We start from the raw sequence: 23,308 nt of genomic DNA, 5'->3' as shown, positions 1-23,308 counted from the left end.
TGCATAAAAAAACACTAAAATTGGCTGTATTAATGATTTACTTGTAATATCTCACTTTGTAGTATTAAGTTATTAACTTATTTAGTGAGATTAAACGTGTATTAAACTGTTATATTCTGGTGGCTGGAGCTCTATATGTGACCACTTGAATTTTTTATAGAGTCGCTTACACTCTCAGAGAAGTCAATGGCAGAGATAATTAGCTGTGATTATCCTTGTGAACACTGTTTCTTTTTTTAAATTAGCAGAATTAAAATAGCTTATTGCCTCGCTTACCTTTCCAATAATGAGCCTGCAACCATTATACCTTAGCCAAGCGCCATTAAATTCAACAAACCACCATACAACAAGATTGTAGCCTTATTAAACCGGTGAAAATTAGCAGTATGAATCAAGATTACAAAACTATGGCCAGATGAAACGGTGGCGCATTTTAAACCAAAGTTGTAAATTCACATCGCCTATGTCAAACTGTTGTTGAAATTATTAACAGTGGAGTAGAATTTCTCGGGAAGAGGATGTGTTAATTTGTCCAATGGTGTGGATAAGCCGTGTGACGATTACGCTGTTGGATACGAACACACAGTGTCTTATGGTTTATGACGCAATTGTTTTTGCACTAAAAGCAAGTGTGAAACTACACCAGCATGCCAGACGGTATATCAGCAAACTTTAATGTAATGTAATGAGTGCTGCATGACATTTCTATTATTTTTAGTCAAAATGTTTAACTGTGACTTAAAGGTAGCCTATTGAGCAGTTGATATATTCATTTATTAATGCTATAATCAGTTGTTAATTAATGTTAATGCAGTTGACATGCTGTACCACAAATAATTCATATTGTTGGTATCTTTTTTTTGTTTGTGTTTTAAACACATTGCCCTGTCACATCTGAACATGATACTTTAGACCAAATGTGTCAAACTCAAGGCCGGGACGGCCCACCACATCATGTTATGTGGCCCGCGACGACAAATTCTGCATGGACTTTGTATGATTACTACAATTACAAATTGTATTCACTTTAAAAAAAAAAACGCGTTATTCATTAGTTTGTTTTGTAGCCTACACCGTGTATAGAAGACGTTAAAAATCATAAAAGCCCTCCGAGGGAAACTATGATTACGATAATCCTAATTTTTGTACGGTAGAATACATTTTCTGAACGGATTTGATGAACTATATCTTAATTACGTCCTTTTGTTTTACTTTCAAAGCCGTCGTGGGTGTGCAAAGATCCAAAATTATTCCAAATTGTGTCACTGTCCAATTGAATATCGACCAGATTGTGCTTTCGGCTTGTGGCTGCTGTTTGTGTCCTTTACCCGTCCTCATCCATCCCAACAAACCAAGACACTGGTTCAATACTCATTTACTTGCCTTGTGATCACCAGGCACTTTGCAGAGTAAGTCATGATAGACACTTGAATGAACGAGCCGGGGAAAACGGTGAGGTATGAAGGCAGCAACCAAAAACAAGCACAAATATTTGATGTGATGCACAAATACGTTTTTCATTCACATGAGCACGTTATGTGGGATGAAAAGACAATTCTGGATGTCACTTTTTAAGCTGTATTATTACAGCTAACAAATGACATTAATATTCATACAGAGTTGAAGTTGGCCAACTTTTTTTTTTTTCCACAAATTGAATAACACCATTCCCAACACCTCAGTCGAGATGTGTTGGGAGCCAAAGTAATCCTCAAGTGCAAATCAGAGCTTGCACTCTCATCGGTTAATGAAGATGGGGAGGGGAGGGGGGGAGTAGCAGGGAGGCACAGTCATTGAGGGCATCGGTCCTGATTGCATGAAAAACTATTAAAGGGTTGGTTGGAGTGCCACTCCTCAAGAGATTCTTTAGAATATGAGAGATATTTCATCATCTTGTGGGTTTATAGGCTTGATACCGCAAAAGCCCCTGGAAGCATACCAAAACAGATTCAACCAAAAATCATTTTGCTCTAGCTTAGAGATAATTAAAGGGGATTTGCTCTTGTTTAAATAGAATCGTGTTTTGCAAAATCAGAATAGCCCGATTGCTAGATACCGGTGGGGTACTGTATCTGGTGTGCCTAATTATTGCCTGAAGTCGAAATGGACAAATGAAAATGACATTTCATATTAGTTTTGTATACTTTTGAGTTGAGTTTTATCATCATTTGCATCGCCTCGTCACCACACTGCTTTTGATTTCAAGAGCTGAACTATTCTGCAACATTTGTTGATGTGGTTCTGCAAGTAAATGCTGCAGAATTGTGCTCCTCTTGGAATTGTTCTCCTTCGCCGACCGCCCGGGAGAAGAATTCACCACCCATCGGCTGCAAAGACTGTTCATGCTAACGGCAAAGCTGCATATTATGCATGCAATTTACCAGGCATCATACAAGACTGGGTTGGAAGTGATTTTGTTCAAATGTATAAAAATGTGACTTTCTAGAAACAATAAAATCATCAGTTTCACAACGTGGGAAGAATGCTTCTTCTTGTTTCTGCCAAGAAAATCAATACCACCTACGTGCATGTCAAAAAAAGAATAATGAGGTTTGTTTTTTTCACTGAACTGGGTGGTAAATAAATAAACTGTCCTGGATTCCAAATGTATAAATGCTTTTATGGGTTTAAACAATTTCTTCCATGTCAAATATTTGCCATTCATTTGGGTACAATTTCCAAATAAGTAATTAAGTGATGGCCTTACTCATGCTCCTGTGTTTCTACCCGACACCAAATGGAATAACTCGCAACTCTTACGGTCCACGACTTAGTGCTGTGAGGATGTTCTGGATGACTTCCAGATCCCATTAACCTTGAGCCGAGGGCCAACGGTTGACTATGGCCCCAAAGTCCAGTGAGTCAGAAAACCATTTTCTTGAACCCAGCTCGACTGTGCCCACTTCCAAGATGTGTGAAGCTGCCCTCTAAAATTTAAAAGTTATTTTATTCATCTGTCAAGAGCCTCGTTTTGTAACCTGACGGTCCGATCTGTTCCCACACAGATAAGACAATCTATGTTTGGACCTGTGTGCCTGGCGCATTCATATTGAAAAATGTTTATGGTTTAATTATTTATTTTATTTTTTTGGGGGATGACAAATTTTCAATTCAGGCAGGAGACGATCTTGGCGCATGCAATTTGAGAGAGCAACGGAGTGATTTCTGAATGACAACAAGAGATGGCAATGTTAGACATTTTAAAACAGCAAGGAGAAAATGAACTCAAACCTTCCTTTGCGCCGTGCTACTCCAACCCTGCTGTGGGCACTGAAAAAAAACTACTGAGGTGTGCCTTTACTCTCAAATTTGTTTTTATGGGCACCAAGACGTGTCAAGAGTGACTACGGTAATTAGAATTTCAGATTTTATGACAATACACAAATGGTAATACAAAAACATCATTCTTAAAGCATTATGATTTGCCATGAGCAAACAAAAGTTATATTGAAGTCTTGAGAGGAATGAGAAGTAATATTTCATAAAACAAAAATCATGAGCTATTTTTAGTTTGTTGCATAGTCTTTCAATATTGATGGCACAGACTAAGCTTTTGTATGTGATAGTAAGTCTCCTTTCACACAGTTAAATGCAGGGCCTGTCTTAGTGTTATTGTTATTTATTTATTTTTCATTCAACCAGGTAAGGCTCTTGAGAGCAGGTTGTCATTGACAATGATAACCTGGCAGCAATTTAAGGCTCAATGTTTTCCCCAAGGACCCTTTGACAGCCGAGTCAGAGCTGGGATTTGAACCGTTGACCCTTTTGGTCCTTGATAGACCCCAGTTGAGCATTGCACCATTGTTACTGTGCTGCAATTATTTTATCATCCTTGGAGCCTATTTTGTGTTTTTTTTTTCTTCGTTTTCAATGTATGCATTTCTCGTCTAGCAATCTGAGCTTTGTGTGCAATTGCAGCATGGTATGTGGGTGTACGTATTCATGAAAGCATGTTTGTGTGAGTTCTTACTTGATGCATTGTCCGCCCTAGCGTAGCACCACTGTGGCCCTGGAGTAGAGTCTGGCTCTGACCAGACAAATTGAGGCAGAATGTTGTTACAAGGGTTTAAAAGAAAAGGTCGACACGAGGTGTCCCATTAGGCTGACAGAGTCAAAAGGATGGAGGAGGTCGGGCTTGACGGACAGATTGTGACTCAAGTACACAGTGGTGTAAGAGGTTAATGATGTCAGCAACCTTGGCATGCCGTACGCCATGACACTAATCATTGTGGGACAATCATGTGTGTGCGTTTTTGTTACAGTAATTAACTGCCCTTCAAACGACAATGTTGAAAATAACTTAATTGAACGTTCATCTCAAGTTGTGATTTGCCAGCTTGTTGGATTGAGCAAGTTGTTTTGGCTTTTTGTCAGATTTCACTGACCACCTTGTATTTTTTTGTTTTTGTCCCACTCAGCATGCCAACCAGGCTTCTACAAGGCTTTTGCTGGAAACATCAAGTGTTCAAAGTGCCCACTTAATAGTTTCAGCTATGGAGAAGGTGCCGCAGTCTGCCGATGTGAAGTGGGGTACTTCAGGGCTGGAAAAGATCCCCCAACTATGGCTTGCACGCGTAAGTATGCTGTAACATCCTAATACTTGCAAAGTGTCAACATAAGTAGTTGAAGGACATTCGTCAGTATCGTAAGTGTTGTCATTTCGTCGCCGTTTCCAAAATCAACTAGATTTTGAGTTGGGAAGTTAATTTCGTGAATGCGTGGTCGTGTCCACACAAGCTACCGGAATTTCTAATCCTCAAATGCAATGAGTATGGAGAACATTGGTGTCAAACTCAGATATGGCCCGCAACATCATTTTATGTGGCCCGCGAAGACAAATTTTGTGTCATTACTAAAATTACAAACTGTCTTCACTTTTTTTTTATTGCTAGCAATTTTTTATTACCATTCATCTTTTTAAACTGTTTATATATATGTATATAGAAGACGTTGACAGTCATAATGGCCCTCCGAGGGAAACTATGACTACAATGCGGCCCGCGACAAAAAGAGTTTGACACCCCTGATGTAGAAAAATACAGAATAGACTTACTATAAGATCTCACCAAACAGACATAAAGGACATATCCGTGTTTGCCCAAAAGCTTAGCTCACCACATTTCCCAAGTAGCTTTCCCAACATCTACTGTCTGTGTGTGCAATATTACTGTGATTGACGTGCAATGCCAAAACTTGTTAATACCTGACTCTGGAGGATCCTCGCGGTATTTAATATGTATCTGTTCAGAGTCAAAGTGTACAATAGATAATCAAATGAATAGCTCGTGGATCATCTGCTTCATCTTTACCGCTGATTCACGGACAGTAATTACAAAGTAATATTTGCCTTAAATTAAAGTTTGATTTGACTTATTCCCCTTTAATTAAAACGCCATTGAGCTGTCATTTAGATTTACGGAGCATCACTGTAATCTTTGTATGGATGGGGAGCGTGCTATTTGTACTGTGCATTCTGAAAAAGGATTCTGGGAGTTTAATCGGCAAGGTGCGATGCTTGGAGAGGAAATTAGCAGAAATTCATGGCTTGTATATTAATATCGCAACTCTAAAATAAATCCCATCTCCAGGCTATAGTATATTGTACACGCTGGATAAGGAAAGAATTATGTGATTGTCCAAAACTGAATCGTCTGTGTTAGTAGTCCACATTAAAGATGGATCAGCCAGAAGACCTCTCGTGTCATCGGGGGTGACGGTTTACAGTTCTTTGCCGTGATTATTATTCTTAGAAATAAGGCCGATGAACACATGAAAAAGAAATGCTGTATAAAGGAAGGAAGAAAGCAAGGATCTCACAAGAGAAGAGATAAAGATGGAGGAAACATGGGCGGAGTAGACATTGAAGGAAGAAAAGGAGGAGGATACTGATCCCAATCTCCCTCTAGAGGAGAATAGAGGCTGATTGATGGCAGTGGGGTTGATCCACAGGAGGGCAAGGTGGGTGGATTCTGCTCGACGGAGAGAATAGAGGAGGTGCGATGATGGCCGATAAAGGCCGGGCCAGATAAAGCGAGGGGAAAGAATGGACATACGCTGACAGAAGCGGAGGAGGAGCATTGCTGTCTGCTGAGATTTCCAGCAAAGGTAGAGCAGGATGGAGGGTTGCCGAGGGACAGGGAAGCATTGCATTGTCTTGGCAGACAGTGAGCTTGGCAGAAAAGGAATTTTCAAATCTCGCAGGCCTTTTAACTCCAGCCTGTTGACGGCTGACTGCCTGCTACAGCACAATGCTTACTCTGATGCATCCAGGGAGCATAAAAATACCATAAATGAAAGAGAGGGCGAAAGGCTGTAATAAATGGAGTCGTGCAGTAAAACAACTTGTTAACCTTTTAACATTGTGTTTTGGGGAAGACTTGTTTATAATTGGGCTGAGCTGCACTGTTGCACTGTGCCTCAAGGGTCAAGTCTAGGTCCTCTTCTTTTTTCAGGTGTGTTCCACTGACAGTATGACATTCAAGTTTTTTTTCTTGTCAAGTCACAGAATCTACAGTAAATTCACTACGATGAATAACAGTGAGAAGTGGAGCTTTATTTTGGACAAGGTGTATACGATTCGGACTCATTCAACTTTGGAAAAAGAATTAAAGAAATTCTTCCTTTGTGTAGATGAGCCAGTCCTAAATTATCTGTTCTCTTTGCGTCTTTCAACAGGTCCTCCATCCCCTCCTCGTAACTTACTTTTCAATCTCAATGACACATGTCTGATGCTCGAGTGGTCACCCCCCAGTGACTCTGGGGGTCGCCGAGACCTGACCTATAACGTCCAATGCAAACGCTGCAGTCCAGAGCCGGGCCAGTGCCAGCTTTGTGAGGAGGAGGTGCGTTTCCTACCCCAACCGTTAGGCCTGACTACCGCCTCTGTCACCGTCGTGGACTTCTCAGCGCACGCTAATTACACCTTTGAGATTGAGTCACTCAACGGCGTTTCAGACATGAGCTCATTTCCACGACAGGTCGCCATCATTACCGTCAGCACCGATCAAGGCGGTGAGTGAATCATTTAAAAACGTTTTTTTCCCAGTATTAGTGTGCTCTATAACTTTTACAACTTCAGTCAGATCTTATTTTAACAAGCTCTTAATGAGATCGTAACTTAATTAATTTTGACTAATGCAATTTTGATGTACCTTTAATAGTTTCTTCTGATATTGCAAGCAAGTTCCATGTCTTTAACAATAGAAACAAATGAGTCCATTGCTTGATGGGCAATCAATAATGGGGCTGACTCGTGGCTTTGTCTAGAGATAAGCGTTTGTCTCAAACCAGGAGGCCCGTTTTTTTTGGTCCACACTATTTGTTAGTTTTAAGGAAAACTCCAACATAAATCTTGCTCGGGCATTTGATGGATTGCTCAGACCTTGATCCAGGGAAACACCTCATTAGCTTTTAATGGGGATATTGCCACTTCAAGGCCGTTTGATTGGTTGGCTCGTTTCTCTGCAGGTGAATGTCCGACTTTATTTTCTGTCCCATTCACCTATTGTGGTTTGTTGGGTTGAATAATCTTGCAAGCTTTGATCCAGTCTTTATTTTATATGGACAAGAGAGACATTGAGTGTTTTGTCTTGATGTGTTTAAGGTAGGATTCTTTCTTTTGCTGTGGTTGCCAAAATGCTTGATTGTACACCAGTCTATTGGGCTGAATTTGATTGGCAGATATTGTGCTTTTTTATAGAAAATTTTAGATTAGTGATGTCATAATTTGTCGATTGATCAATTGCATCATTGATCGGATCTGTGAAGTACGGAAGAGGATTAGGGCCATTGAAGAAAAAAAAAACGAGGGGTGACAGGATTCTGACTTTTTTTCTCAGAATTCTGACTTTATTCTCAGAATTCTGACTTTAAAGTCTGCAGGACTTTAAAGTCAGAATTCTGAGAAAAAAGTCAGAATCCTGTCACCCCTCGTTTTTTTTTTCTTCACTGGCCCTAATCCTCTTCCGTAGTGAAGTCATAAGAGAAAAGCCGGTGATATTCATGCAAAAAGTTGGCAACTATGTGTGGATGTACTCTTCAATACTTCATTTTGTTCATTTTTAATGGCATAATTATTTCTGATGTTGATCGCAGTTTCACGCTAACACAAGTTTTATTACAGTTGATTCCAAATGGCAATCCAATTTGTTGAGCAGGACAATTTATTTTTTTCCAACTCAGTGCTGTAAATAATAGCAAAAATTAATGAGGGTTTTCTCACTACCTGAATTCTCTTAATAAGAGTTTTTATGTTGCGAGGACCGTGTTTCCCGTGGGACATGGTATGGCATGGAGAATGTACAGGCTTTTAATTTGTAATTTGCAAACACAGTTTTTTTGTGTTCTCCCGCCTCGTGGTGTTCTCCAGTGTACATTTTTCTGGCGTCTTTGTTCTCTGGCTCCATCCCACCCTCTGCTCCTCTGTTGTTAAGGGAGTTTGGGGGAAAACACATTTTCTCATACAGCCACAACACATTAAATGCGTTATTCTCAAAGTGTCCAGGGACAGCTCCGGCAGTCTTTGCAGGTAAACACAATGTCACACCTAGCCTTTTTATTTCATTAAGATTCCCCGAGTTCAATGCATAGACACACAGCAAGTCCCCTGACGACAGGACTGTGCTAATATACACTAGGCTAATATACTCAGCTACAGCTTTTTAAAGTGCTTTAGGGAGCTGGAGTCAGGTCGATAAGTTTTTGTGTGTGTAATTTTTATGGACATGTTTGTTTTGATTTTGACTTGATTGAATAGCTTTTCGAAAGACAGAAAAGAGGCCTGATCCGAAATGTGGTTGAGGCTCCTTCCAGGCTGTGCCATGGGACTGTTTTTTATGTTTTACAGCATAGTTGTTTTTAGCAGTATGCACTTACGGGAATATGTATCTAATTTTTTGCATGTCTGGTAACTATACAGCTTAAAACACTTTCTTACACTCGCACCTATGGACACTTTAGGGTGAAAAGGTGAATAGAAAACACCATTAGCATAGAGTTGCCATCAGCAGAAAAGAGGCCAGCATGTGAATTCCTGCATGTTGGGAGGGTTAGCAACAATCCTGTAATAATGCAATGCAGCCAAAGATGAATTAGTTTTAGCTATTAAAATGCAGATGGAGCTTTTGGTAAATGTTTAATGCCAGTGAGGTTACCGTATAAGATTTGTTATGGCTGCAATGGGTTTCTTCGCAAATACATACACACGACATTCTTTAGTACTCTCCACATACATCAGGAACGATATGGCCTGTGATCATTTCCTGTCACGTATAACCTTTTCTGTATTCGGTGATTAATATAACTATATATGCACAAACATCAATCTCAATGGCATGCGTACTTTATACGCACAAACTGGCAGAGAAAGGTAAAAAAAAATAGATCATCCATCCAAATCATTCAAGTACTTAGAGATAATGTATTTCAATGCATGACAAACTACTCTGCCACATGACTACAATTAGTCGGTTGGTCATACATAGATATGCTGACGAAAAGTAGATCCTCCAAATAGGAGAGGCTTTAAAAAAAGAAAAAGAAAAAAAGCGATGATATGAATGTAAGCAGAGAGAAGCCCGACAGAGACAAATGAAAAGATAGAAAAAGAAGAAGGTGAAAGGGGAATATAAAATGAGAAGTGGGAGAATGGAAAGATGATTGCTTGGGGATGTGAATTGAAGACCAAAAAAAAGGATGGCAGGATGAATAGGGAGTAAATTACCTGACAAAGAGTGAGGCATTGAAGTGCAGCAGATGCTTCTCATATAATGCGAGTCAATTACTGGAGATCAAGGCTTAAAAATCGTACAGTCTATGTCCACATTTCCTATCTTTGGGATTCAAAATAAAATCTAAATTGTGGTCTATTCCATTCATAAAAAATGAATTTATAGATAACATACAGAAAAATAAAGCTAAATGAACATTTGACCCTCATAATCTTAGAACTATTTCTAATAGTCAATGTAATAATCTTACTTGAAAGTTGAACAGAGGGTTAAGGCAAAGCAGTCCTTTTGGAGGTGGAGGTGTGTATTGCATAGCTCATAAAGCTAACTGAACGAAGGAAAATGGCCAGGTGGGTGAATTTTGAAAGAAGCAGGGGAAGCAGAGAGAGATGTCCTAGAAACATGAGAGTCTTTCATCACAGGAAGCAGCTTGGTAATTGTGTATGTCAACGAAAGCAATCAGAGATGGGTCAGGCTCTCGGATGCTGTGTCATATCTGAACGGCAACTTGAGACTCCAATCAGACAGTCTTTTGTAGATACAAGGAAAGAAAAAGTTGGTGGATAAAGTGCATATGAAATGCAGATGGGAGGAGCTGCTTTTTGGAGTGTCATTCATTAACCTCAGACGAACTCTTGAATGTCTGATTTACTAAGATCCCAAATGGCGGCCATGCAGTGCTGGAAAGATCATTTAAAAAATATAGTTGCTAACAATGACAAGTGATCCTAATTCCCCCTTTTAGTTTTTATTTTCTTTTTTTAAACCGTTGTCATGTATGCAAATTGAATCGGTAATTAGAATTCAAAAAATATTAGTGTCAACTTTTACTTGATTGTTAGTCAAACTCTATTAAAGATTACGTCTTGTCTTTGTTGACCTGTGATGACCTTTTGCCTTGTAGCCCAGCAGGCGCCAGGATCAATTTGCAGCCGAAGTTATGAACGATTTGATTGCATGAAACCGCCGGCCTTCTCAGCCACCATACGGCAGCACCTCTCCCGGCATTGCAACATGCTCTAACTAACTATGACAAATTATCCTCACACTTAATTACCAGCCCAAGGAAAATCTCAATGATGTTTATTAGGCGCGGAATCATAAAGCGGTTTGTCCATGGCCTTGAGAGCAAAGCGCCGTGCTGCCGAAACACTAATAACAACAAGAGCCGTACAAATTAGATGAGCTGAAAGACCGCGGGGCTTGATGAACTGGTCGCGGTGTGGCGACAGTTTTTGAATGAATCGATAGCGATCACCACTATGCTGAAGTGCCGAGCTCCACTTCCCTTTAGCCACACGTCCACCCAGCGGTACATCAGTTTAGTTTTCCGCCTAAATCTGAAACACTCAAATCTTATCGGGCTCGTGTCTCCACTATCGGTAGATGGGAAGGAGATGTCTGCCATATATGGTGTGACATTATAGAGGAGTCAAGTCTTTTCCACTGCAGGGCTTAAAGAACTTACGCAGGAAAAACTAGAAATTCCTACCAGGAACTACAAATGATACCAGTCAGTGGTGATTTGGCAAGCAATTTCCTCTACCAAATTCAGAATCGGAGCATACCTTTAACATTTCAAGATTAACACACGTTGGCTAATCGTGGAGTGCTACTCCATATCCATTAACAATGATCAATACAATTCCCAATACATATTCTACAACTATGTCGATGTATTCCAGTTCACCTCTCACAAGCACGTGAGACAAGAGCTGGACCCGAAGCGCTAGCCTTGGGGAGTGGGTGGGCCATAAATATAACCTCCATGGTAGCTAGCTTATTAGAAGTTGATTTATCAGCCCCTCTGTAAGGAATACACGCCCTTGGAATCACAAGTGAGGAAGTACATCCCCCAGGAAGTTCCAATCACCATGCAGCATATGGAAATAAACAGGGAATATTTAGTGTCGAGCCATGAATGTCATGTCTCCCCGTTGTGTTGGTGTGGACGCAACTTATCAGGCCCAAGTCATCGTTGTCACGTCTCTCCTACGCACACGCACGAAACACATGCGCTTTCTCTCGCTTTCTCACTCACGCAAACACACAAACACACACCCCGTTTGCCTTCTGTTAAAGCAGATAGAGGGACGAACAATTGGGCAGGATGAATGTGTTCGACAGTTCTCTACCTCCGTAGTGATTTATCAGAGTATTTATCCTGGTAATTTGCCTTATCTCGTATTCCTTCTTTCTCTGTCCAATCCTTCATTTTCTCCCACATACATTTATGATGAAGCCAGTTTGAGTCATTTAAGTAGTCTAAGTATATACTCCTGATATATTTTACCGCAACATGTGTCAATGACTTAAGGGCTAAAGGTTGAATGGCTTATCTCAGATATATTGTCGTGTTTTTGGTGTAATCTTGTCAGCTCCAGCTCTTTGTGATCTTAAACAAAATGAAATGTCTAGAAAATGGATGGAGGGATTAAACACTTTTTCTTTTCTTTTAGGCCTAATTGAAACCTGCATGCGTCACTTTGTCAGCAACCTGCAAATTCAGTGACGCCAGCAAAGGCTTAAAAAAATCTCATGTACTTGCAAGATGACTCATTTGGGAAAGTCCCCGCTAGGCAGCAAGCAACAAATGTTTTTGGTGGAAAGTGATTTTTTTCTTCTTAGCTTGGACTGGTGCTGGGTCCCGCTCTAATATTAAGATTAAAGATTAAAGTCCCAATGATCATCACACACACACCTGGGTGTGGTGAAATTCGTCCTCTGCATTTAACCCATCCCCGTGTGATTTTAATCCATCCCCTGGGGGAGAGGGGAGCAGTGAGCAGCAGCGGTGCCGCGCTCGGGAATCAGTTGGTGATCTAACCCCCCAATTCCAACCCTAATGCTGCAGTGCCAAGCAGGGACTGCAATGGGTCCCATTTTATAGTCTTTGGTATGACCCGGCCGGGGTTTGAACCCACAACCTTCCAGTCTCAGGGCGGACACTCTACCACTAGGCCACTGAGCTGTGAGCTAATATCTCCGCACCTCAGCTTGTGACTGTCTGGGACAACCAATGACGCTCACCACATACTTGCAAGCTGTCAGAGAACCAAAGATGGACCCTCGCTTTGGTGTAAAAAAAAAAGAAAAATCAATAAATGAAATAAAGATCTATGATTCTTTGAAGGTGCGCACCCTCGATGTGACCTTGGTCTTTGGCGGGAGCCCTTTCTCGCTTTATCTCTAGGGTGCTGTCCCCCTGCTGCACTGTACATCTCTGTGCACCTGCAATCATGGCAGCCACCTTTGAAGCTGGACACAAACACATGAAAGTGAAAGCAAAAATGTGAGCGAGAAAGTGGAGGGAGGGCTACAATACCACACAGGTAGTGAGGGAAGAAAAAAGAAAATTGGACTCATTGGTCTGTGCAAAAATTCAGGTATTTTGAAAAATGAGGGATGTTTACAGTTGGAGCAAGTAATGAAACCCCCGTGATGGAAAAGTAATGATAATAATTTTGTTTTGTCGTATTCTTCTTTTTGCACCAAAACCCAATTGCACTTTTTCGATGATAGAAATTTCCGTGCATCCCTAATATATATGCAGCAAACAAACATGGACCGTTGAATAATAACCTAAATCGTTTTTGGCATCGCGGCATCATTGGTGATTAGCATTGAAAGTCATTTGATATATAGCAGCTATGAAAACACCGCAGGACGGCACTCTACTGCACGAAGCTGCAAGAAAGTAAAAGCTTGGCAATCCGACACCATATACATCCATCATTCAGCGCACCGAGTACACAAACCGACATCATAAAGCCCCAATGTCACTATTTAACCTGAAACTTACTACACTATTACACCATTTCAAGAATTGCTTCACAAGTGGTTTATATAAAGTGCCCAAATAATGAAAAGCATAAAATGGAATTCCCTGTCACCGTCCATCTATTTTACAACCCAAAGCATCAGGCTACTGGGCAATAATGCATCAATGGTAGAACATGCAGGGCATTTGTTAAAATGATAAATATAAAATGATACAATGGGTTTTATGTTCTTTCTAGTCGCTGAGATAAAACCAACAGTTCCCGAAGTGTATTTTCCGAGCGAGTGGCACTCACGTAGTGATGACAGCAACACTTCTCACATATGGCCACATGACCTTTAGAACAGAAGTTGTGCCGCCATAACTGATGTCATTGCCATTGTGAACTGGTCTAGTCAGCAGTTGTAATGTAGGCTTGTGCTGAAGGGCACCAGAAACTTACGTACTGTGTAAGCTAAGATAAAAAGTGTAAAAAAAAATAAAAAATACACCCCAATGTGTCATTTAACAGTTTTTGTAGAGTCTTATGATTTTTTTTCCATAGATCACGAAAATGATGGTTGTATAATTCTTCTCAAACAATTGAAGCATCCAGGAGTGAATACTGTAGATTTATTTTCAAGCTATTCTCTGCACGAGATATATCGAAAAGCGTTTTAAGATGATAAACAATGTGGAGAAAGGTCAATTGTATCAATTTGTGAAAGAAAAATGCTAAATTGACCAAAATTTGGACATAAGTGTTTTTCACCCTACAGTAATGACATTAAGTCCAATAAAAAAAATGGCAAACAATAATGTGATGTATTAGAACCGGTACAAGAGACTTACTAATCCTATTTCCCGCTCCCTTCCTGGCAAATGGGCACATCAGCGGTGTAACGGAAGAAACGCATTTAATCACCTGTGCCTTTCAGACAGAACTCGCAGAAGCGGGACATTGCTGTATCCACAAAGTTTCCACACAGCTGATGCCGTTGAATGCAAATAATTAGACGTGTGGTGACCCCCGGGGCAAGCGGTCTGGCACGGCGGGTTCTACATTGTTAAACTTTGCTTCGGGTTCTTATACGAGATCCGAAAGTTTCAGTTCACACATCTGTACCTTACACATAGGAGGTGTGAAAAGACAAATTTAGCGCAATATAATGTGCTTTATGGAATTTGCTCAAACTGTTAGAAACTGAGGCTTTTTATGCACAATTTGAAAGGCAAGAATCTAACTGTGAATAATATTACTTTATTTTGTACTACTTTGGCCTTTTGTTTTTTAACACTCTCGGCATAATCAGGGCGTTTGGAGCAAAAAGGTAAAAGCTGCTATGTTCTTGCTTGTAGGGAAAGAAATGGTCATTAAAACATTTGTTTACCGTTTGGAGCCCTTGGTTTGTGGAGGAACGTTTGTCAAATGACACTTCGACTTTTGTGGGGGTGCACACAGTTTTCACTTGTGTGTATTTATTTCCATTTAGACAACTTATACATTATTTATCCTCACAGGATTAAAGCATTAGAACTGGCCGGTGGTCGCGTATCTGAATCCATTCTCACGGAGAAAAAGCATTACTTTGTTCTTGCATGTGTGTTTTAGACATTAAATGGCCATCCATTCGGCGGTGTGCGCTTGTGCAACAGATGGATGACACACATAAGTCACACAAACACACGCCTCGTGCTTTGTGGGCAGTAAATCCCGACAGACTACACAGTCTTGTTAGCAGACGGTTTCACAGTCAATGTGTCCTTGAGTTTGACAGTCAACCTCTGCCGATTCTCTCATCGCGAGCTACAGCACAAGACTTTCTGAAATATTTATCCAAACATTATTGGCTGCTTTTCAGAAGCAGTAAATTGTGTATTACTTAATTTTTTATCATTTCCCATGTATTTTTAATGACTTTAGACACATATTACAGCTAATAAGTGGCTAAGTTCCTTTTACTATACACTGTGGCTACTTCATGAGATAATGGAGCAGCTTGTGCCGGTGGAAATACTTTGCTAATGCAACTCACATTGCAATAGCCATAAAGTTAACAGCAATATAATTAACATTGCATTGTTGGTTTTTATTTGGACTGAATGAGGAAGTAGTCTTGGGAATATGCTGTTGATATTGGCAATTTAACTGAAAACAAACTGTTTTTCTTTAGAAATTGACATTTATTGTTGCTGTTTTTAATAATTATTTTCATTCATATAATCAATGAGATGGGAAAATCCTCTCTAAATGTTGTGAACTCTTGTTTCCATGCCTGTTGAGTAGAATAATGCTCATGCCCATCCCCTCATAGAAATATTGTAATTCCGATCCTTTTGTTATCAACTGGACGACTTAAAAATGAAAGACAACTTGAGTGGCAAGGCATTTGGTAAAGGTGCCAGCTGCCACCCCTTGCCACCCTGTAAAACCGTCTCTGGATGCATTGTAACATTTAATAATATAACTCTGTAACATCTGTAATTTTTTGTTAAATTTATTCCAGGCCCAAAACCATTATGACTTGAAATTATGTTGCTTCCAATCACTGTTGGAATACTTCCAAAAAGCTGTTTAGTTAATTTTCACATTCAACCAGAAAGGCACACATGCTTAGGAAGTTGTTTGTCCTTGAACAACTTAACAGATGTTAGACAAGGACACAGTAAATAGGACACACAATAAGGACCCTGATGAAACGCTCTGTGTGAGGCATAACGCGACACCCAAAGACCTCGCAATACTGCATTCAGAAATTAGGATTCAATAATGCAAGAGGCAGTATGAAAGATATTGGTTCCAGGACCCTGGCTAATAATCTAATAAACTACACGGTAAAAACATGTCCTCGACCTTAGCGAAGCTAATGATCCACAAAGTGTTCATGATTTAAGAGGAAATGTTTCAGCCAGCCATAAAAGCACCGGGGACGTTGACTGCATACAAATCCCACAATGCAATGCACTTTCGTGAAGGTGGACATCAGCATTCTACTGCATCTTTTGACCGAAATAAAACAAAGTCACGGTATTATTTATCCACAAAAAGGTACATGGATTTTGTGCGTGGGGTAAATCGTGCACTTTCAAAAAAAGAATTGACAGACCATGTAATACGATTCCAGTTTAAGGTTATAAGGTACATAATCTGAAAATCTGCACTTTTGTATGTACAGCACACTGTTTATATGACATTGTTGAAGTTATTGTGTGAGGCGCTGAATTGCTGCCAACTGGAAAGTGTGCTGGTGGCTAATTAGTTCTTACGAAAGAAGGCGCTACAACACATTGTGAGCCATCGAACATCGTGATCACTGACCTTGCAAATGTACTGTGGAAATGGGCAAAACTTGTGAGATGCACTCCGTTTTTTTTTCCTACTTCCAAGCTACTTGCTTCAATGCACAGATATATATAACCTATATATAGGTCCTGATATATAATTCATTTTAGACACCAAACCTTTGCTTGGATGTCATCTTTTCCCCTCTTTTTCCACCCCAAATCATTTTTTGTCACACAAACACTTTGATCAAGTGCCTTTGGATAGAGAATGAAAGCTACGATATATAATGTAAAAAAAAAAAAAAAGGCTTTGTTTGAGGGAGTGGGAGTGAAGGCATCAATATGACTGTTTTCACTGGCGCGCTTCTCAGCCAGCTGATTCTCACCCATCTGAGATCCCGAGTGAGGATTATAAAACCAATCAGCAGGCAGTGATTGCTCCAGCGAGGCTGCGATTGGATCACAACCCGGGTTCTGCCGACAGCACCTTAAGGAGTGAGAGAGAAAAGGTGCAGGGAAGGAAAAAAAAAAGCTTGATAACCCCGGAATGTAAAAGTTTAATAGAAGCGAAGACCAGACACAGACATAACAAGAGATCAAGAATTTTCTCATCAGCCTCAATTTGCAGACATATTTTATTAGTTATTTTTCCAAAAGTGGGTCACAGACCCATTGTGACTAACCTGAATGTTTTCGATATTACCCTCCTCCTCCACATTGTTATCAGGCCTCTGCCGAGCTCGCTGATAAGATGACCCTCACACTCAAAACAAGATTTCAAAAGTGCAGTAAGAAATGACCACCGCGCATGAACCTTCTGAACCAAAGTTCTCAGTTTGAGAGGAGTCAAGAGCATCATCTTAAGGACAGAATTTTCTGGACAGAAAAGATAGGTGCTTTCACTGAGGGGTGAGGGAGGTCGAGTTGAGGAGGCATCACTCAAAAGCGGAGGTGCTCTGTGACAACTCTAATCAGTCAGTTGCTGTCCTTTCATGTCTTCCTTGTTCAGATCTCATTTGACTGTGGCCACCTCAAAAACTGTCACATCAGGAATGGGGAAACACATGTGACCTTTACCATCCGCAACGTGAAGAATTTCCACCTGTCAATCAGGAATTAAGATTTTTAGAGGCAGGGCAAGTGTTTGAGAATTTCGATGCAATTAATAAATGAAGCTGAGTAACTTCTAGCAAGTTGCTGTTATCACAACATAAGCATTGTATAATTGAACACCATTTTGTTAGCCTACTAGCATAATTGCTAAAGTTATATTTGGTTTCGGAGGGAAGTTCGATTCATTTTTAAGTCAAACTAATATCTTGCCTTTTTTATTATGATGCAAACAACAACAGAAAAGTGGTAGTCCATGCAACAAGGCCTGCTGTGCCAAGAGTGGTTTGTGTATGTGTGGGCGTGTTTGTGCAAACGTAATGAATTTATGCAACTGTGGTATGTTAGCAGGTGTTGGCTCGCTGTACATGTTGGCAGGTCCGTTTAGGGGCTCGTCCCGCGGGAACATATTTGACCCGGGGCATCTGTTGCCCTTCAGCACCTTTTCTCATGTGGTAATGACCTGTTGATAGTACGCCTTAATGCACACACACATTTAGTTAAAAAAATTAAATGCTTTGGAATGAGTCATTTGGATTTTGGTATTTTACTGTATTGTGTGTTAGCATTTTTTATTTTTTTATTTTGTAGATTTTAAAAGGCAAGGAAGTCTGGACGAAATGTGATGTGAGAGGGGTTTAAATTAGCGCAATTGTGGTCGGGAGGAAGGCCCTTATCTATGCTGCTCTTGTTACTGTTTATTAAAATTCAGGTTGCAGCACACAAATACGCAACTGATTACCATCCCATCAGATTAGGTGAGCAAAGTCAAACCGTTGGCCCAAACTTTTAGGGATAAAAAAAGGGTTTATCTGATTATCAACAGAGGCAAATCTATTACAAGGCATTTTGTACAAGACAAAGGACAGTTAGCGCTGACCTCTTTTCTGAAATTGATTTTTTTTTTTTTTCTCCCCTGTATGTGTTAAGCATTACATGAGGGCAGCAACGGTGGACTCCCCTCAAGTCTCTGGGTGGTCTTATATATCTTGGGTTCAGTCCTCTGAGCTCGTTGCACCTACACGGTTTCTCCAGTCAGCAAAAAGAGTACCTGCCCCCCCCAGGATTGCTATTCAGCAGTGTTCAGAACAGGTGGAGAGTTTTGAAAGAAACGAGATTAGCTGTTTCTACCCCACAAAATGATTTATGCCCAGACTTTTATCAGTAGGCTTCCCCCTGCAAAGATAATTTCCCCTGACTTCACCTCACAGCAGGAACTATTTTAAGCATTGGCTCATTAATGCAGAGTGATTGGATTCATTGTTCTGCACGGCTGACGGATGTTCTCTGAAGTTTCACTGTCTCAACTCCCACCTCAATCCTCTATTCAATCTTTGGGCTTGAATTTCCTCCCAAGAATGCAAGGCTTTGTCTTGTGAAAATTGGATGAATCAACTGCGGCGGGGCTTTTGTCGCTTCTAATTGAAGCTGCATTAGACTCTCGTTATCTAACCATTCGTAATGGCTGTCGCTCAAATGTTGAATACACCTTGGCTTGCTTACATTTCCGTAGCTTTTGAAGACGCAATCTCATGGATTTTTAGATTGCACTCATATTTCAACATTTATTATATTATATTCAGCCTCCTTTTAAAAGGTTTAGTCTCGTTTGTGTTTTGTACAGAACGTTTTCATGAAGCGTACAATTCAGTTTCGCAGTGATGACATACTGGTGTGACAGTGTCATGACAACAATGATGAGGAGGAAGATGAGAGCATGAGAAGACACTTAACTCATTCCAGTCCAAAGTTATGTTTGACATCTATTCTCGTCAATGGCAGTGAATGATTTAGCATTGGTTTTAATCAATCGTTATGCTCCGCCTAGTTCAGTCAACCAATCAATTGTTTATGGTGGTCGACATATCGCTATGAATACTCAAAGTTTGACATTATAAACCGTCAAAACTGAGTTTGATGTACTGCTCGGTGGAAATAATTTGGTGCTGTCTTTCATGCAGTGCCCCAATAGCACTTAGACCCAATTCTGGATTTAAAAAAAAAAAAAAAAGTCTGGTTATACCAGGAAAGTGAACAAACGTGGCCAAACTTATGCGAGAGAGTTGCGGAAAGACTAAAAACTGCTTGGTGGAATTGAGCATGAGGACAGTAAATAATATATAATCATCTTAATAACTTAGTTTAGAAACTCTGAAAAGGCTTTTTTCTGCTCGGCAAAAGGCTGGAAGCTGCAACAGCATGAAGCCCCCCCCCCCCCCCCCCCCCCCCTTTAAAAAATGTACTTGAATTCATGTTATTATACTGTATGTATTGTATATAGCAGGTACTATTTCAACCAGGGAAGGAAGTCTTTGACAGCAGGGCTGTGTGCAGTTTGCCCTGTTGGAAATAAGCTCCACAGGAATGCATTGCCTCTGCCTGCTGCGTGTTCTGCTGCAGCAAGTCTGCAATGGCTTCTATAGGAGCCTCCTCTTATTATAAAGCGTGTGGCTTCGCCGCACTGACTTTGGAGCCTTTTTTTTTATGAGAAAGGTACTTTGAAATATTTCATTTAGATGACATCAGAGGGAACGTCAAACAATATGAAGAAATTTTAACCATTCCTCACTTGATGTGAGGGGATGAGTGGATTATGGCTTTCCACATTTCACGTCTTTACAGTTTTTAGGCTATGCCTTGATTTTTATGATGGCCTAAGTTATACAAACTATTTTAGGTTCCATCACAAACATGGTGTCCAAACGCCAATGTGGTTTTCTTTCATCTTCAATTCTACAAAATCCCTGGACTAATTACACAAATTGAGCAGGTTTTTTTTTTTAAAAGTGAAATACTTGAGTCACTAATGAGCACTTGAAACGAATATTCTTTCAAAAGCCGATGCTTTTGTTTGAGAATGACTCGTGTTTTTATTTGTTTTAATTTCCTCCATTTAGAAGAGCATGAAGACCAAAACAGTGCACGTATTTGAAGTCGCAACGTAAAGTCTGTGTGAGCAACCAGCAGAAAGTCAGCTGTCAGGAGCTAAATACGTGCCTTCTTTTCATTAATTACCTTTTGGGCAAAAGCATGGTGGAGGACAAATGACTATTGATCATAGAGGGCTACTATTGGCCCGCTTTACTGGCCTTTCCCCGCATGTCATCTCTTCTCCACATCCCCATTAAGTGGGAACAAGAAAGATCAGCGGCAAACTGGGACTTTATTAAAGGCGGGAGAGACCTTGGTTTGTGAGAGGCTGGCGAGCCGACAAGGGTTTGCTGCGCTCAGGAAGTTCAAATCAAAGGTCTTCCGAAGTTGCCTTATTATCTTTTGGACAGAGTTCTCACATCTTGTGCTGGCCATGTTGTTACCCTCAAGACAAAAATCCTATTCCCTCTTTTCTTATTGTGTAACTTGATTTGAATTATCTGTAAATATACTGTATAATCAATTGTTGGTGACCATCTGCTAGGTCAAACTAATATAAGGAGCTTCCCTTTCACCGTCATCTTTGAGACAGCCACCACAGCAGGAGGGGGACTGCAGGTGTGCATGAAACTGTCCCAGTTTCCATCCACTTGACATCTCGGTTGTGTCGCCGGGGTCACAGGCAAATGTTCTTTTGTGGATCGCATTCAACGGCAAACGCATTTGGTACATATTTTGTTGTTGAATGGAACAATAATTGTATTCTTGGAACATTCATGTCAGTAGGATCGATCAAATCGTTCAGACATGTTCTTCAATAGATTCTTAGAATTGCACTTTTAGTTCAATTTGTTTCCATTACTAAGTTCAGGGTGATGTCATTTCTGGAACTTTATAAATCCTCTTTAGACATTGTGCTAGCACACAGCAATTGGGCAGCAGTCCGAAAATGAAAGTTATTGATGCCCAGAATGGAGGAGAAGGACACGGGGAAAGTTTTTAGCTTGCAATTTTCACACTGCGAAATGTAATCACAATATGACAGGTTTTGGAGAGGTTTGAGGTTTATGATGAGATCTAGAAGAGGGAGAGGAACCTTTTATAGAGAGAACTGCTTAGCGACAGTCAACAGAAATGCTTGCACACGCTTGACCTTCATGGATGAATCAAGGAAAAGGAAAACTTTGCTTGACCTGTGAGGATATTATTGAATTATTTACCTACTAACCAAACCAAAGCATTTTTGTATCTTCTTTTCTGCTTTACTACCAAATCTTGGATTATTCATGTCATGTATTTGAACATTCTTGCGCACAAAAGCTGATCTGATCAAGTGCTTCTAAAGCGGGGAAAAATATTGATTTGAACTCATTTGTATTCAGTCAAATAGAAGTGACGTGAATGTAATATTATTGTCAGATATCTTAGCAAGCACGCACACACACAATTTTTTCACCAGTGGTGAGTCACTATGAAAGTATCATTTGGGACAGCCCAAAGGCAATCCTGAATGAAGACAAATATTATCAAAATGGCCGATGTAAACAACAATATCTATAATGTGCTGATTTTTGTTCACACGCTCTTTCTATCAACAGTGAATCAGTGAAGTGTTCGGACATCGTTTAAAACTCTCACACTGCATCAATAGCGGCTCTATTGATTTTTTTTTCTTCTTAAACCGTTAATGGAAGCCTTTGGGGCAGGAAAGCTAATTAAAATCATATGCAGGTCAAGCTCGTTTAAAGACTCCCCATTAGTTTATGTTGAGCTTAACCACGCTCGACTGCAAAATCTATCCATTGGGCATTGTAATTGACTGCTGTTTCTAATGGCTTTCCGATGCTCCTGCCTCTCATAGAGGGAGTGATGTCCTCTGGCAGGTTTCGTGCCGCAGCTCTAATAATACACAATCATTAGAGACACCTGCCTTGTGTCCCATTCCTCAAAGTGAAACTTTGACATGTCTGCATTTGCCAATAAACATGCAAAGCAATGATTGTTAAGTTAAAGTCCCAATGATCATCACACACACATCTGGGTGTGGTGAAATTTGTTCTCTGCATTTAACCCATCCCCGTGTGATTTTGATCCATCCCCTGGGGGAAAGCGGAGCAGCGAGCAGCAGCGGAGCAGCGAGCAGCAGCGGTGCCGCGCTCGGGAATCATTTGGTGATCTAACCCCCCAATTCCAACCCTTAATGCTGAGTGCCAAGCAGGGAGGCAATGGGTCCCATTTTTAAAGTCTTTGGTATGACCCGGCCGGGGTTTGAACCCACAACCTTCCAGTCTCAGGGCGGACACTCTACCACTAGGTGACTGAGCTGGTTGTCAACGGTCAATCAGTGGTCCGCGGCCCGCTCGTGGTCCGCGGCAGTATTGCAGGTGGTCCGCGAAATTGGAAATGGAAAATAATTGTTTTTTTAAAAAATAAATTGATTCATTGTTTAGACTTGGTTTATAATTATGTGAATCATTTACCCATCCAAATGATGTCAAATATAGCTGAGATTCCCAAAATAGACATACAGATGCAAATAAATAGCCTGTATAAG

General features: G+C 40.4%; 1 protein-coding gene across 1 annotated transcript in view; it reads left to right on the top strand.

Annotated features, from left to right (window-relative positions):
* The window catches only part of epha6 (eph receptor A6), a 68,886-nt gene that overhangs the window by 30,468 nt on the left and 15,110 nt on the right, over window positions 1–23,308 (top strand). The window contains exons 4-5 of the mRNA XM_037280938.1: window positions 4,419–4,574; window positions 6,676–7,011. Coding sequence (XP_037136833.1) covers window positions 4,419–4,574; window positions 6,676–7,011 — 492 coding nt within the window. The remainder of the gene's footprint in view (window positions 1–4,418; window positions 4,575–6,675; window positions 7,012–23,308) is intronic.

Source organism: Syngnathus acus, chromosome 21 (assembly GCF_901709675.1).
Source record: "Syngnathus acus chromosome 21, fSynAcu1.2, whole genome shotgun sequence".
Lineage (NCBI taxonomy): Eukaryota > Metazoa > Chordata > Actinopteri > Syngnathiformes > Syngnathidae > Syngnathus > Syngnathus acus.
Note: the sequence above shows the minus strand (reverse complement) of the source record. Positions and strands in the feature narration are given on the sequence as shown.